This window comes from Grampus griseus (assembly GCF_964374135.1).
Source record: "Grampus griseus genome assembly, chromosome: 7".
Lineage (NCBI taxonomy): Eukaryota > Metazoa > Chordata > Mammalia > Artiodactyla > Delphinidae > Grampus > Grampus griseus.
The window spans coordinates 2,788,402-2,804,806 of record NC_139001.1 but is presented as its reverse complement, the minus strand read 5'-3'; the positions used below and the strand labels follow the sequence as shown (position 1 = coordinate 2,804,806).

The window sequence follows — 16,405 nt, the reverse complement described above, 5'->3', positions numbered from 1 at the left end:
GAGTCTTAGTCATTTAGGCCAGGCTCACCAAGGACGGAGGAGTGAGCTCTGGGAGGGGAGGCGGAAGGATGTTTCCAGCCCATGGGGGCCCTCAGACCCATGGAGAAGGTGGCAGGGACAGCCCATCCAGGGAAGACCAGCGCCAAGCCTCTCCCAGCTCTAGGACACTAGCGGTCTGGGGATTAGGGATACATGGTCAAAGACTGGTGCCTTGTTTGCTGTAAGAAAATGTTTATTGAATAAATTGTCCCACTTCCCAATTCTGAGACGCTGAGGTTCTTTCCTTCCGCAACGCCACACCGCGTCGTCCCAGTCCTCAGCAGGAGTGAAACCTGGCTCTTAACACTCTGGGGAAGGGTGTGCTGGAAACGCTCCCGAGGTACTTGTAGGGAGGCCGGTCCCACTGACAGAACTGACGAGGTGATAAGGCCATGTGCGTAGGCTGGGCAGGGCCAGCAAACATGACAAAACAGCTTCAAAAGCAAATTTTCAGAATCTTACATCATCCTGAGGCAGCATTTACACAGACCTAAAAGCTGCTTTACTAAGTAATTACAGCAATACCAATGGCCTGCTTTACATATAAATAAGGGCTTGAAAAGAATTTTAAAGTTTGTTTTCCTGAGTAGGCTTTTCATGCATTTGTAACATCTCTGACGGAAGTGTGATCGTGACCATCAGCCCCAGCCCAGCACAGAACCAACTGAATGCACGTTCCTAAGACTAAGACGGGAGGCTGGACCCGGCCACAGGGAACAGCAGCTTGGCTGCTCAAACCTGGAAAAGTACACACTTTGCACCCAGGGGACCCAGACGGGAGACCCAGTAAACCCAGCCCTTCTTAGAGTCCCTCAGCCAGACTGCATCTGTCATCACAGAACTGGAAACAAGCAGAATCCCGTGGTGTTTCTGGAGGGCCCGTTGGGGGCACGCTGCTCCACAGAGTGACCACCTCACCTTGTTCCCCTGGCTGAGCCTGGGATCATGCCGCATAACGTTTTGTAACCTTATTTTTGTATAAAAGCTGAAAGCAGCCAGAGTGCTCCAGCAGCCCTGGGCTCTAGTCGTGGCCTGTCCAATGCAGTCATTACCTCGATTTCCTCATTGTAAAATGCCACTTCCCCAGGCAGTTATCAGGAGGGTGAAACAGCACAGGAAAGGTGTGCGTAAACCACAGAGCACTGCACAACGAGCAGCTTACTAAGGATGGGCCGTTACCACTGGCCAACCCAAGATGCCTATAAGGGTTTTAACGAGGAGAGACCCAAAGCATGTTCGAAAGCAAACACAACCTCTGAAAGGTCAAGAGCTGCTCAAAATGTAATAAGATAACTCCAAAGTCTAGAAAAAAAAAAACAAAACCTTTATTTACAACCATGGGAATCCCACAGGAGTACACGAAACACATAATGTGCACAACACACAAAATGAACATTGGAAGTCAACACCACGCCGCGCCCCGGCCCGCAGCACCTCAGTGCCCTATCCGCACCACCATCACGGTGACGTTGTCCGCCGAGCCCCGCTGCACCGCCTTGTTGGCCAGCCTGTTGCAGGCGGCTTCGTAGCGGGCGTCCACGGCGGGCTTCCCTTCTCGGCTCTGGATCTTCTCATCCTACCGGGCAGGAAAGGGGCACTGGTGAGTGGGGACCCTGCACCCCATCACTCTCCTGAGACACCACTGCCACAAGGAAGAACTGCTCCCCAGTCCCCATCAGGGCAGGCAGGACAAACTGACCGGTGAGTCCCCGGGCTGGAGTTCCCACTCCCAACTACAGGGAACATGGGGGAGGAAGGGGGCTTCGGGACTCCTCCTCTAAAGCCCAAGTGCAGCTGGGACGACTGGCACCCTCTCCCTTGTGAGACTTCTTACCTCAAGGCAGGACAAGATGAAGTTCACGGCTTCTTCTGGGTTAAAGACCTTGAAGAGGCCATCACAGGCCAGCAAAATAAACCTACAACACAGAGAAAAAATATAAATGGGTTTTAGCAGCAAACTTTATTAAATGGCCTGGCAGTGGAGGTAAAAATATTTGTCCAACTACTCAAAGGCTAAACATTTTTTAAAACCAATTTAACTTCTATGAGACAAAGGTTAAAACTACTTAAAAATATTTGTAGGTGAAATGTTATACATCAAAACTGGGACTACTCTCTGTTCACCAAAAATTATGGATTAACCTAAACCCACTTCTTAGACAAACTCTAGGAAAATCACCGAATAAAATTCATCAGGTGTTATGATAAATACATGCTAAATTTCTATCACCACACGCCTCGAGCCATTTCCCAAACATAATGCGTGGGCCAAAAGGTTCGTTCAGTTTTTTTCTGTAAGATGGCTCTAGTAGCACTCAGTTGTCTTTAACTTCATTCGAAATAATTTTGTTAGATTGTATGTGACAGCTGTCACATCAGCGTACATTTAAAAAAAAGACTTATTGGGCTTCCCTGGTGGCGCAGTGGTTGAGAGTCCGCCTGCCGATGCAGGGACACGGGTTCGTGCCCCGGTCCGGGAAGATCCCACATGCCGCAGAGCGGCTAGGCCCGTGAGCCATGGCCGCTAAGCCTGCGCGTCCGGAGCCTGTGCTCCGCAACGGGAGAGGCCACAACAGTGAGAGGCCCGCGTACCGCAAAAAAAAAAAAAAAAAAAAAAAAAAGACTTATCAAAATTGGTGAATTTTTGTGTAGCCGTTTTAATATTGAAGATGGGAGGAAAAAAGCAACATTTTTGGCATATTATGATTATTTCAAGAAAGGTAAAAACGCAACTGAAATGCACAAAAAGATTTGTGCAGTGTATGGAGAAGGTGCTGTGACTGATCGAATGTGTCAAGAGTGGTCTGCGAAGTTTTGTGCTGGAGATTTCTCACTGGACGCCGCTCCATGGTCGGGTAGACCAGTTGAAGTAGACAGTGATCAAACTGAGACATTAGTTGAGAACAATCAACGTTATACCACGCTGGAGACAGCCGACACACTCGAAATATCCAAATCAAGCGCTGAAAGTCACCTGCACCAGCTTGGTTATGTTCATCGCTTTGATGTTTCGGTTCCACGTAAGTTAAGCGAAAAAAACTTTCTAGACCACATTTCCGCATGTGATTCTCTACTGAAATGTAATGAAAATGTTCTGTTTTTAAAACAAATCATGATGGGCAATGAAAAGTGACAATAATGTGGAACGGAAGAGATCGTGGGGCAAGCTAAATGAACCACCACCAACCACACCAAAGGCCGGTCTTCATCCAAAGAAGGTGATGTTGTGTATATGGTGGGATTGGAAGGGAGTCCTCTATTATGAGCTCCTTCTGGAAAACCAAACGATTAATTCCAACAAGTACTGCTCCCAATTCCACCAACTGAAAGCAGCACTCGACGAAAAGTGTCCAGAATTAGTCAAGAGAAAACGCATAATCTTCCAGCAGGATAACGCAAGGCTGCATGTTTCTTTGCTGACCAGGCACAAACTGTCACAGCCGGGCTGGGAAGCTCTGATTCATCCACCACATTCACCAGACATTGCACCTTCGGATTTCCATTTATTTCAGTCTTTACAAAATTCTCTCAATGGAAAACAATGTCGATTCCCTGGAGGACTGTAAAAGGCCCCTGGAACAGTTCTTTGCTCAAAAAGATAAAAAGTTTGGGGAAGATGGGATTGTGAAGTTGGCTGAAAAATGGCAGAAGGTAGTGGAACAAAAGGGTGAATACGTTCTTCAATAAAGTTCTTGGTGAAAATGAAAAATGTGTCTTTTATTTTTACTTAAAAAAACCAAAGGCACTTTTTGGCCAACCCAATAAAACTGACAGTTTGTGGACTTAAGGAATGTTCTCAAGCACTCACTCCCCACGTGAAGGGAGAACCACCTTCCACTTTCACCGTCTGAGAACAGGACTACCTCCCTTTCAAAGCCCCCTCTAGACTTCCCAAGGAAAGTCTTTCTGAACAATGATGGATGAGACGAGACAGTTCAGGTTCTCCTAGGACAGTTTCCCCACAGATCTAACACCCTTTTCTCCTCATTTTAATACCCAGGTCCTGGTTTTCCTCTTTTGACTGGGCATTCATTCAACACGTATCTACCAGGGCACAGGTCCAAGCAGGTGCCGGCCCCTTCCACTGACGTGACAGACCCTAAGCAACTGGCCATGATCCAAAGCAGAGGGAGCTCGAGCAGTACATACAACAGGGGGCCTGGTCTAATGTGGGGACAGACGAGACTCCCCTGAGGCATCATCTAGAAAACCAGAGGAGCTGGTGGAACCGTGTCCCGAGACGCTCACTCAGCAGGCAGGGGGCCGGGGTAAGCCTCCTCCCTCGCAGCACTGGCCTCCCCGGTCTCCTTCCACTGCTGCCTTAGTTCACCTCCCCCATCCCCACCCGCAGCGAGGGCCAGTGCATCAGTTCCTCACTGGCCGCTGGGCTCCGTCCTACTCCAGCCTCTAACACTGACTTGCTGAGGGCTTCTGGCACTAGGCATGGTGCCTCACCTTCAAGCAGCTCAGAATTAGGGGCTGGACAATTAAACAAGGGGTCTCTTTCTCAACCTAACTTGACTCTGCTTACAAACCTCCCAGGATTCTCCACCAATTATGAGCTAAAATTCAAGCTCCTCAGCAAAGAATCCAGGGCCTTTACAATCTGTCCCCAGGTACCCTGCCATCACTTTCCTGACTCCCTATTATGGCATCTGCCTGGCCACATCTTCATCCTGTCCCTGTGTCCGCTCTGCCAAAAAGCCCTTCTCTTTTCTCCAGCAAGGATGCCTCTCTCCCCCCACAGCCAAAGTCTCCCAGAGCACCCCACACTCTTAAGACACACTAGACTGGAACCGCCCATTCACAGGTGCTCCCCCCGGCAGACTGTGGACCCCACGAGAGCAGAAACGGTATTTTATTTATCCCTGCACCTCTAGGGCCTAGCACAGTGCCCGAGACATGGCTGCCCACCCCAGGTTCACTACACAAACTGGAAGAAATCAGAAGAGAAACAAAACCATGTGCGTGCACACCTGTGCCTCTGGGAGGTTTTACCTGTCGTTGGGGGTCAGCTGGCAGCGTCTGATATCTGGCACAGAAGTGACCCCACAGCGCTTGTACTGCCCATCCCCAATGGAGCGGGACACCTCCAGCACACCCAGGACACGCCCGTCCCTAAAATGAGGGGAAAAGCAAATTCAGATTCCATCTGACAGTCACGGGTCACAGTACTCAGAATCCGATCTTAAAAGCAGAAAAATGGGATAGAGTAAAAGATGTAACCTGTGGAATCCGCATCTCTTAGCCTCTAATACATAGCAGCGTCTGAGCATTTCTGTGCTGAGTCTTCTTTGTTCTAGGTCGTTCACACTCCTGCTGCCCCTGGCTCCTCAGCCCAACAGCACACTGATGGGGACAGCGCCCCCTCTAGCTGGCATACGGCAGCCCTGGGCCTAATCCATTGATTTGCCCACAGTCCATGGTCAAACTTGATTGGATGGGGACCTGGCTTTGTTTTTATCGTAAAGCTTCTCACGTGATTCAACCATGTCACCAGAGTTAAGAATAGCTGGAACAGAGGGATATTTTGCATTTCACTCTAATCAGATTCAGAAAATACCTGAAAATGACTATTCCCAGATTTGGAAGCGAGTTTTCTTTACACTGGGTATGAATAAGATTTAATATGACTTAAATACAAATGGCAGTGTTCTGCACAGCATTATACTTCCACCCATTCTATTTTTAGACGAGGGATAGGGAGATGGGAAGGTGACCTATAAAAAGACTCCACATTGTAAGACAGAGTTCTGTCAGCAGGAGAAACAGTCCCTAGCCTGACACTCCCAAGGACAATCCGGGCGGTGTACTTGCTGTGTGACCTCGGGCAGCTGCAACCTCCCAAGCATCTAGACCCTCATGTGTAAAACCAGAACCCACGCTCGACAAGGTGCGTCAGAGCACTCAGCAAACAGCAGCTGTGCGTGCGTGGAGGTGTACTGTCACCACGGGGCTCCCAAACGACAGAACAAGCTCTGGAGATGCTGTGTGATGGACACACATGGCCAGAAGCTGCTCGCCTGGGTCTGGGCTGCTGTCTCATAGAGTCAGAGCTCAGCCTGGCCCCTGGCCCTTCACTGTGCCCACAAAGTCGCCCTCACCCTCCCAGTGGTCACAGCTGAATCACCAGCAACGAAGACTTCTGCTGGTGTCTGTGAAGAGCTGAGCAGTCTTCTCAAGTGCAAACAGTAAAACGCGCAGCAAGAGGGGCCGAAGTGCACAGGGGCCGAGCTGAAGAGTGAAGTGGGGCGGGGGGCGGGATCCCTCAGCCTCAAGAGCGCCTTTGAGGAAGCAGCTCAAAGCACGAGCACCATGAGAAGCCAACAAAGCGCTTCTTCAGGATCGAGGAACTGGGTGCCTGGTGCGCACCCAACCCCACCCCCAAGTCATAAACCCAGCTTGTTTCAGTGAGATTGTGTGCAATGGCAGGTCCCAAAGCCCCAGTTACTACCAGCACAACTCAGTACACAAAACGTGGAACAATTCTTGAGTCTAATGAAGAAAAATGTGTGTGCCACAACACAGAAGTTGCCAGTTCCATTCTTGTTTACTGAGCAAAGTTCTACACAGAGTGGAAATCTTACACTCACTCAACTACTGGAGTGACAGGAGAAGGCAACAACGGACAGAATCGCAGACCCAGGAAAAGCCACTTACGCTTCAGAAACGGACACCGCAAGCTGGCTGTCACTCTGCCTGCACTCAGTGTCACGGGCTATCTAAGACGTGTGTGTGCAAACGCCAGTCAGCTCCAGAGGCCAGTGCCAACTCCAAGGCTGTGCATCACAAGAGCACGAAGCCACACCACCTGCCTTCATGGTCAGTGACAACTGGAACAGGACCACACCCGACGAGGCCTGTCCGGAACCAGCCACGTGGATGTGTGGGCTCGCACTTCCCGGCGCGCTCCAATCCCCCTCAGCAGAGCTCCTCCACACGCACCCGATAGGATACGCGGCCAGCTTCCTAAACGCACAATAGGAAGCTGCGTGCTCTGCAGCGGGTTCTCCCTCAACAAACGGCTGAAAACCCACTCTCCTCCCGCTACCCTCCAAGTTCTCCCCCAAGACCACCATGCTGAGGAGGGAGTGGGCTTTGAGGTCCACACTCACGACCCACGTGCCTTCCCTCGGTACCAATCGTCCACAGGCCTGGCCTCCCACACTCAAGCGACTTTTGCTCCACATTGCTTTGTCCCTCATCTCCTTCCCATCTGCCCAGCCGTCAGAGAACTGCTGTTCTATTGGTGGGAAAGTCGTTCAACAGAGTCCCCTGATCGTAGCTCTTTTTGCTGCCATTTTCTGTTCCAGTTCTCCCTTCGCAATCGGAGAGGGAGGCACTGGAACAGCCAATCTGGCTGTGAGGACAAGCCAGACCCTGCTTGGACTTCAGCAACTCTGGCAGGTGAGCAAATGCAGGGACTCGGTGGTCTTGCCAGGCTCGGAAAGCTGAGGCTGGGAGGTGGACGCTCCATCCTCTTCTGACCATCCCAGGATTGCAGATGCCAAGATCCGCTGTATTAATATGATGCGTGCTACAGAGAAGACTGCAGGTATGATTCCAGAAGTGTTTCTTTTTGCCATCAGAGACCTGTACCAGCACAAGTACTGCAAATCTGACACTAAATGCTACATGTGCAAGCTTCCCTTCAGCTGTTCAGTTGCCTTCCTTGTAAAATAAACACAAAACTGTTTTCACCTTCTCCGAGGAAGTCACCTGAAGGAGTGTAACGCACTGCTGCATACAGTATACTACCTTCAGTGTAAGCAAGTAGGAAAATAAAAATACATACGTGGATTTGCTTATTTTTGTAAAAAGAAACACTGAGAAGAATCAGGAAATAAGGGTGAAGGGAACAGAGACAAAAGCATGTCTAACTGTGCCTTTTATTTAACTTAGATAATTAACCACGTAAATGTGGGGGGGGGTTCATTTTTAAAATTGTGGTAAAAATACATGTAACATAAAATTTACCATCTTAACTACTTTTTTTTAAAAAAATAAATTTATTTATTTATTTTTGGCTGTGTTGGGTCTTCGTTTCTGTGCGAGGGCTTTCTCTAGTTGCGGTGAGCGTGGGCCTCTCACTATTGCAGCCTCTCTTGTTGTGGAGCACAGGCTCCAGACGCACAGGCTCAGTAGTTATGGCTCACGGGCCGAGTTGCTCCGTGGCATGTGGGATCTTCCCAGACCAGGTCTCGAACCCGTGTCCCCTGCTTTGGCAGGCAGATTATCAACCACTGCGCCACCAGGGAAGTCCCTTAAGACCTTTTTTTTTTTTTTTTGCGGTACGCGGGCCTCTCACTGTTGTGGCCTCTCCCATTGCGGAGCACAGGCTCCGGACACGTAGGCTCAGCGGCCATGGCTCACGGGCCCGGCTGCTCCGCGGCATGTGGGATCTCCCCGGACCGGGGCACGAACCCGTGTCCCCTACATTGGTAGGCGGACTCTCAACCACTGCGCCACCAGGGAAGCCCTTAACTACTTTTACACGTACAGTTGAGTGGCATTAAGTACATTCACGTTGTTGTGCAACCATCACCACAATCCATCTCCAAAAACCTTCCCATCTTCCCAAACTGAACTCTGCGGCCATTAAATACCAACTCCCCCTCCCCCTCCCCCGACAACTCCCACCCTACTTTCTGTCCCGGTGATGATTCTGACCACTCAGGGACCTCATATAAGTGAAACCATACAGCAGTCACTCTTCTGTGACTAGCTTATTCTAACACTTAGCAAAATGTCCTCAAGGTTCATCCATGCGACAGGATTTCCTTCCTTGTTAAGGCTGAATAGTATTTCCATTGTATGGAGAAACCGTATTTTGTTCACGACTTCATCTATGGATGGACACTTGGGTTGCTTCCACCTTTTGGTTCTTGTGAAAAATGCTGCTATGAACATGGGTGCACGCCTATCTCTTCTAATCCACTGCTTTGAATTTTGGGGGGTATATACCCAGGAGTGGAATTGCTAGATCATATGGTAGATCTATTTATTTTTTATTTTTAAATTTATTTTTCATTGAAGTACAGTTGATTTACAATGTTGTGTGATAGATCTATTTTTAATTTGTGAGGAACTGCCAAACTAGTTTCCACAGCAGATGCACCATTTTACATTCCCACCAGCAGGAAAAGCCCTGAAGTTGAAAGCAAAATGAAACTAATGATCATAATAACCAGAGTGTAACAAAACCGCAGTGAAAATAATTATCCCATGTTTACACACAGTACTCCGTACATCCTCAGTGAAGCACAGACTAAGGATAAGAGAACCACAGGAACTCAAATTCATTAATAGTGATACTGTTGATACTATGATTTCCAAGCTATTTTGGCAAATAAATATACTAATGTTGTCAGGAACCAAGATTTTCAGCATAAAAGAAGACACTACAAGTACTGAATCAAAGAATTTAAGAGAAAGCCCTATAAGTGTCCAATATGAATGAGAAATAGCAATCTAAGCTCACAGCTTAAAAAGAGAGAGAGAGAGAGAGAGAGAGAGAGAGAGAGAGAGAGAGAGAGAGAGAAAGAGAGAGAGAGAGTGTGTGTGTGTGTGTGTGTGTGTGTGTTTCCTGGCTCTGTCCTAGAACAGACGCAGAATTGATGACGCTGCAGTTGAAACAAGCACCCCCAGCATATGGAGCTCAGCTTTAAGACAAAGGCAGAAGTGTCTGAAGCAAGCCGAAGCTCCCGCCCACTGGCCACAGATGAGGTCGTGTGAGCAGCAAGAGCACCCTGCCTCTACAGCTAGAATCAGCGCCTCCAATACATAAAGCCACCTGCAGTGACTCATGGAGCAAGGAAAAGGGGATGGAGAGAAGCAGAGAAGGGAAAGAAAACACTAGTTTCCACAACTGTGGGTGGCTCTCACTCTGCAAATGGTGATTAAAGAATTCAACATTTACCCTGCTTTCAGGGAGAAACTATGGTACTTCTCCTATTGATGAAGGAAAGCCTTTCTTTATAGGATGCCTGTCAATACACGTAGAAGGAAGCACAGAAGCAGATGATCATCTTTGCCATCCCTGTGAAATAAATGATTCATGCAAGGCTCACTAAGGGATGCTAAAACCGTCAGCTGAAAGGCTGGTGGGCCACAATGTTCACAAGGTGCTCAAGTGTGTCTCCCCGGATCATGGGCTGATAACACGGAAACACGTCCTTTCACTCTGGAGCCATCTGTTGTCACCACATGGTAGCCATGGTAGCCAGCATGGAATCAGTATCACACCAGTGACCTTACATGGCTACTGAAGTGAGGGACTATCAAAAGTACATAGCATCCCCCGTCAAATATTTTTGCTGAAAATGTCTTATCTGAATTTAAAGAAGCCTTTAGACCTAACTTCTAGTTCACAAGCAATACACACAAGCGACTTAAACAATACTATGAAACAACAGCACTGGTGACCCTATACAAGTGCTGACTAGTGATGATCCAAGCCTAGTACAAGTGGAGATGATTCTACATGGAAAGATGTGAGTCCAAGGTAGATGCGAACACTGACCAGACCCTGGTTTCAAACAGAGACACTGTGGGGACAACTGGGGAAATACGAGTACAGACGGGATATTAGATAACCTAACACAACCTAAGGAATTATTATTTTCTTAGGTGTTATGTCTGCAACTAACTTTTAAATAGTTCAGCCAAACACACACATAAACAGACAAAGCAAAATGGCAAAATGTTAACTACTGAATCTAGGTGGTAGGTATTGAAATGTTTACTCTTTTAAAATGTTTTCTGCATGTTTGAAAATTTTAATAATAAAAGGAGGAGGGGGTGGTGGAAAAGAAAAAGCATGCCACCCCTGGCCTCAGGCAGGAGATGGGCCACAGCCTGGCCCTGCTGCTCAGGAACAGAAAGCCCCTGCTGTCTCTGAGCCTCCCACCCCGTTTCTCTAAATTGAGGGGCTCACCCTAAGCCCACACTGTTCTTAGCAAGTAGGGACTGGGAAACAGGAAGTAAATGCAATGCAGCTAATCTTACTTTCAGCCATAGGACTGCCAATGTCAAAATCTTTTCAAGGAGTTCAGGCAAAAGCAGCATTTTAAAGTTATAATAAAGGGCAGAAAAGGTGATGCTGACACTAACACTGGGGTCACATTCTCGGGCATTAACTTCCACAGCAGTCATGGGGGAGAAGTCAGGCACAGAGCACTGGCCAAGGTCTGAACCCAGCCTGCAGTTCTGTCGACACTCATGTAGCAGCCACAACCAAGACCCAAATCACCTTTGACTAACCCAGGAGTTTTTTTAACCAACCCTAAGAATTCTAACTGCTCTCCAGAGACCTCCCTGCACCCCTGGCTAGAAACAGCCTGAAGCAATAATAAAAACTGCCCCAAATAAACAACAAGAGAAACTACACATCCAAGGACAAATAACTGCACTCTTACACTGATATATTACTTCTCCCTTATCTCCAACAGGAGACAAAATCCTCATGGGGTCAAACTGTAAGATGAACCAGAAAACACCTCTGATCGAATTCATAGTGCAATGTCCTTAAAGTATAATTCTCCTAAAGTGCAGAAAAGACTTAAGCCCTCCTTTAACTACCTGAGAGATGGCAGATGATAAACTAGAGCCGGCACACACCCTTCAAAGGTGTAAAGAGAGATGAACTGGAATTGCCACGGACGCAGCCAGGTAAGGGCGGCCCTCTGGGCTAGATAAGTTGTTCTCCAGGAAGACCAGAGGTGATCAGCACACACTGCTGTCTTACATTTACTGTCTTAACCACTTTAGATTTTCTCTCTGGAGAATTTGCTGAAAACTGTAGCTTACCGGGTTGTGACAAATGACAGCTTTTATGAGAGTTACCAGGACCAGAGACAATGCTGCAAACGGTGAACTTGAATTTGAGACAGGTCTCCTGTTGCAAACGTAGGGAAGCATGTTTCTTGCATACATTTTTTGCTGCCACTTGGACACAGGTGAAATCCTACAACACTCGTTCACCTACTTCGACTTCACCAGGTTAGACCTCATACAGAGTCTCATTACGCTGAAGACTGCATGACACAGAACGTTCCACCCTCAGAGGTCTCAAGGCTGCTTTTACGTAAGTGAACCCTCCTTCCCGAGTTCCCGTCACTCCCGGTTACCTGACATTCCCTCCAGCCTTCTGTATTCTCATTCGTTCCTCATACTGGGTTGGATTATGCTCCTTGCTGAGGCTTAAGGCTGCATGTTTTTGACTCTCCTCATTGTAACGACACAGGATTGCCTGGGAAGATGGAGAGTACACTGGCTGTGAAATTTAATGGGCCCAGCACCTAAAGTTGACAGCTGAAGAGAAAGGCTAACAATGGAGTTTCAGATTCAGCCTCCTGCTGACAAACTTGAGGTCAGTGGATCCAGCATCAAAAGTACAAGCAGCAAAGTGGTGTCACAAAAAAAATTCAGGGAGAGAAGCCCCGGGCTTGGGTCTCAACTCTGGTGCAAACTCTGCTGGATGACCACAGCTCACTGCTCACCCTCACTAGGCCATCATCTTCTCATCTGTGACGTGAAAGGGAGGACCTAACAGGTACCAAGGCCCCTTTAGGCGTTACCATTCCAAGAGTTTACAATGGCAAAGATGAGGGCAGTTTGGTGGGCTGACCAAGTACCTCTCCGTGGGTTCCCGCCACCATGTTTACTGTGTGGTAACTTCCGGACAAACCTCTTATTCTACAGAGGAGGAAGCCTGAGGCCCAGGGGATAAGCATCGTGCCTAGAGTCAGAGAGCAAGGCCAGGACTCAAACTTGGGCCTGACTCCAAAGTCTCTCTTTTTTTGGCCAATTTTACTCATGTTGTTTTTTTAAGTCCTTTGATCTAAACACCTATGTACAAGAGACAGTCCACTAGACAGACCCACTAAAACATCACCAGAACATGAACTCCACTAAGGCAGGGCTGTCATCTGTGATGCTATAGCTCCTAGCGCTCCATATTTATAGATCACCCTAAAAGCAACAGGGGTGGGAGCAGCTATTTCCACGTCTGAAGGTGCTAGTAAGAGTGGGAAGGTCACTTTGTCCAGTGACTGCTGAACAAGCATGGAGAATGGCTGAAAAGCAAGCGGCAATGGAGGTGAACATCCGCTCCTGGCAGGGGAGGTGGGAGGGACTGCAGAGACCCTGCAGAGCACTGCCCTCCAGCTCTGTCATTCCCCACGACTGGGACTGGGACACAGGATGTCACCAGTGGGAAATCATCGCGTTTCTCCCTCAGCCAGGTGTACTGGGCTCAACGGATATATGTCACATCATCTAGCACTTTCTAGCTACAGCTTTTGAGTTATTCATTCATTATGGCCTGAGGTCAGAAAAATGAAGATGAATATTTAAGGTACTTGCAGGCCAATTAAATTCCAACTCACAGCTCTGTATCTGACAGACAGGGTATAAGCCTTCTCAGAGAACAAACAGCCTCAAGCTTAGCTGCTGTTCCCTGACCCAGAACTTAAACCCTGCAGCAGAACCCCCTGCAGCAACCCCAATAGAAGATTCCAACCCAGCCATCATCACTGTAATCTTATTCAGCAAGTGCTTCTACAGCTCTTCTCCCATGTGACATGCTGTTATCTAAATAGGTGCCTCCAGAGTCACATACCCGACTATCTCCGAGGTTGGCAATATAAAGAATGTTGTCTACAGCCAGAACACAGGTAGCAGTGGACCCATCTTTCCAGGCAGGCTTCCTGGGGGGAAACACATCAGAAATACAGTCACCACCAACATGCTAGCACTTTGAGGCTAATTTCCCGAGTTGAATGGGGAGTCTTATACTTTTTAAATGGATGGTTTGATACGTGCTTTTTTCTGTTCCAGATTTCGTTAAGTTGTGAGAGATTACTTGGTGCTAGGAACTTTTCAGACAGTGAGCATCAGCATTAAACTGCATTAGCAGGCCTGGAATGTGTTTAGGAAAACAACACGCGTGCTCCACTCATGTGTCTTCATGTGGTTATTACACTTACTGGCTTGAAGCTTGCTTCAGGAATTCTTCATCAGTATGCTTGAAAGTGTCCAAGAGGCATCTTTTCACGGTTTTCTCTACACTGATTACATCTCCTATTACAGAAGGAACAAAAGAAAACAAACTCTTAAGGAGGGAAGATTATCCTCCCGCCACTGTCATTTTGTTTCTGTATTACAACCAAGAACAGCCTGTACTTCCTCACCTCTAAGTGCCACCTGCATTTGGTTTTAGTAGTCTCCCAAATACAAAGGCAAGACACTCACTTGTACCCAAAGACATTCCACGAGAGGGGCCAATCACTCAGAGACACGAGAAGTTCCATACTAGGCACACCTGCACGGCCACTGCACCTGCTCACCTCGGAGCCGCCTCCTCTCAGCCCTGCTCTTTTATTTTTTTTTATTTTTATTTTTTGCGGTACGCGGGCCTCTCACTGTTGTGGCCTCTCCCGTTGTGTAGCACAGGCTCCGGATGCGCAGGCTCAGCGGCCATGGCTCACGGGCCCAGCCGCTCCGCGGCATGTGGGATCTTCCCGGACCGGGGCATGAACCCGTGTCCCCTGCATTGGCAGGCGGACTCTCAACCACTGCGCCACCAGGGAAGCCCATCCCTGCTCTTTTAGAGTCACCAAGGACTCTGCTAAAGCCAGTGACATGTCACTGATCAGCACAAACAGCCAACACCAAGATGAACATGAACCGATTTAGCTCTCAGTCTCACCTTTAGGAAATTTCCTGATTAAGTTCTGATGCAAATTCTGTGCAGCAAATTTTGAGGCTCGAATTCCTCCATGTCCATCGAAAACAGCAAAATATGAAACCCGGGTACTGGAACAATGAACTGAGAGTCAGAGAGATTCTCACAGCAAAGACTACTCCTCTCCATAAAAGCTGTTAACTCTTAGACAGCGAACATTAACATTACCTGAGACAAACATTTAAGTAACTTCCGTGACATTTTTAAATTAAGAATTAAAAACTCACACTTGTTTTTAAAAATCAAGATCTATTAACCCTGATTTTTCACTAAACTAAAATTCAGAACTTTTTTCTATTTAAAGCAGATTTAGTTTCAAACACTAACACACAGATAAACAGTTACTGATCCAAGACGGTCAAAAATATCTGTAAGAGTTATAGCTGATTCACTTTGTTGTATGGCAGAAACTAACACAATATTGTAAAGCAATTATACTCCAATAAAGATATTAAAAAATTATTTTAAAACATCTATGAGAGACAGAATAGGTAATTTCAGGATTCTTGCTCAAACTCCGACCAATATAGAATTCTTAAAGCCTATCTTACTATAGTCTTATTCCTATTCCCCTTTCAAGTTTTGCCAAAAAACATAAATAGAATAAATGTCATTAAAAAACTGTTTCAAGAAGGATAGAACAAAAATGCCTATGAGAAATGACATTTATTCTGCAGAGCTGCTCTTTTTTCAAACATTTTTGAAATTCCTTTTCAATTTGGGACATCACAAGCCATGAAAAAATAAATTTCATGTGGTTGATAACTCAGAATCTTACAGCGTAGTATTTGCTAGTTATGGCTTAGTGTTCCTCAATTAAATCTATCCCGAAAATATCTACCCCCGTGGGGCTCTCCAGAAGCCCCTTTCCTGGGTTCAAAAGCAACTCCAAAGCATATTCCTGCTCTTGGTGAGCAATGGCTTTTCCTCCATGCCTTTTCCTTCATTTTAGTTTGTACAACTGCAGGAAATCTTCTTGATGCCATTTCTGCTTTTTTGTTCTCTTTCTGGGCCCTCGCTATATGCACTAGCTCTCCCGGTCACCATTCACCTCTGTAATTAGCAGCTTCTACCTCTATCTCCTGGGTCAAAGAATAAGAATACTATCTGTCAGAACCTCTTCAGGTACTGGTGGAAAGCACACACCCCAAGACCCAAAATAGGGAGAGTCATTTCCCAATTAGCAGGGTTTCTCAAGTTCAGCAGGACAATTGTTGTAGGGCTAACCCGTGCACTATAGGATAACATCCTGGCCTCCACTCACCATACGCCAGTAGTACATCCCCCACTGTGACAACCAGAAATGTCCCTGGGGGGCAAAACCAACCCCAGCTGAGAACTACTGATGTTGAACCAAGCAGCTCAAGAAATATGTCTTTCTAATAAACACAAACTGGATACAGCCCAAAGTTCCCATCAGAACAGAGACTTTTATGCCATCAGGCTGCTAGAGCACAGACACTCACATGAGGGAGGAGGGGGGCCTACACTCCTCGGTGATGTCATTCAGGATGACATGGGCGTCCTGCATCTCCTCCCGCTCGCCCTTCCGCTCAGCTACATAGCCTTTCAAACCAAAGATCACCGAAGAGCCTAAGAAAAAGAGAACAAAAAGCCAAT

At 47.3% G+C, this 16,405-nt stretch overlaps 1 protein-coding gene across 6 annotated transcripts in view; it reads right to left on the bottom strand.

The window, feature by feature from the left end:
• Positions 1–1,233: 1,233 nt before the first annotated feature.
• ILKAP (ILK associated serine/threonine phosphatase) overlaps positions 1,234–16,405 on the bottom strand; it is a 29,394-nt gene continuing 14,222 nt past the window's right edge. For 3 of the 6 annotated variants that reach the window (XM_082657732.1, XM_082657735.1, XM_082657736.1), the window contains 8 exons: positions 16,252–16,378; positions 14,750–14,856; positions 14,028–14,121; positions 13,661–13,748; positions 12,168–12,289; positions 5,038–5,157; positions 1,874–1,955; positions 1,234–1,615 (listed from right to left, as the gene is read on the bottom strand). In XM_082657732.1, the coding sequence (XP_082513858.1) occupies positions 1,475–1,615; positions 1,874–1,955; positions 5,038–5,157; positions 12,168–12,289; positions 13,661–13,748; positions 14,028–14,121; positions 14,750–14,856; positions 16,252–16,378 (881 nt within the window). In that variant the 3' untranslated portion in view covers positions 1,234–1,474. Of the gene's footprint in view, positions 1,616–1,873; positions 1,956–5,015; positions 5,158–12,167; positions 12,290–13,660; positions 13,749–14,027; positions 14,122–14,749; positions 14,857–16,251; positions 16,379–16,405 lie in introns of all 6 variants that reach the window. The other 3 variants (XR_014296962.1, XM_082657733.1, XM_082657734.1) reach the window with 3 other exon arrangements.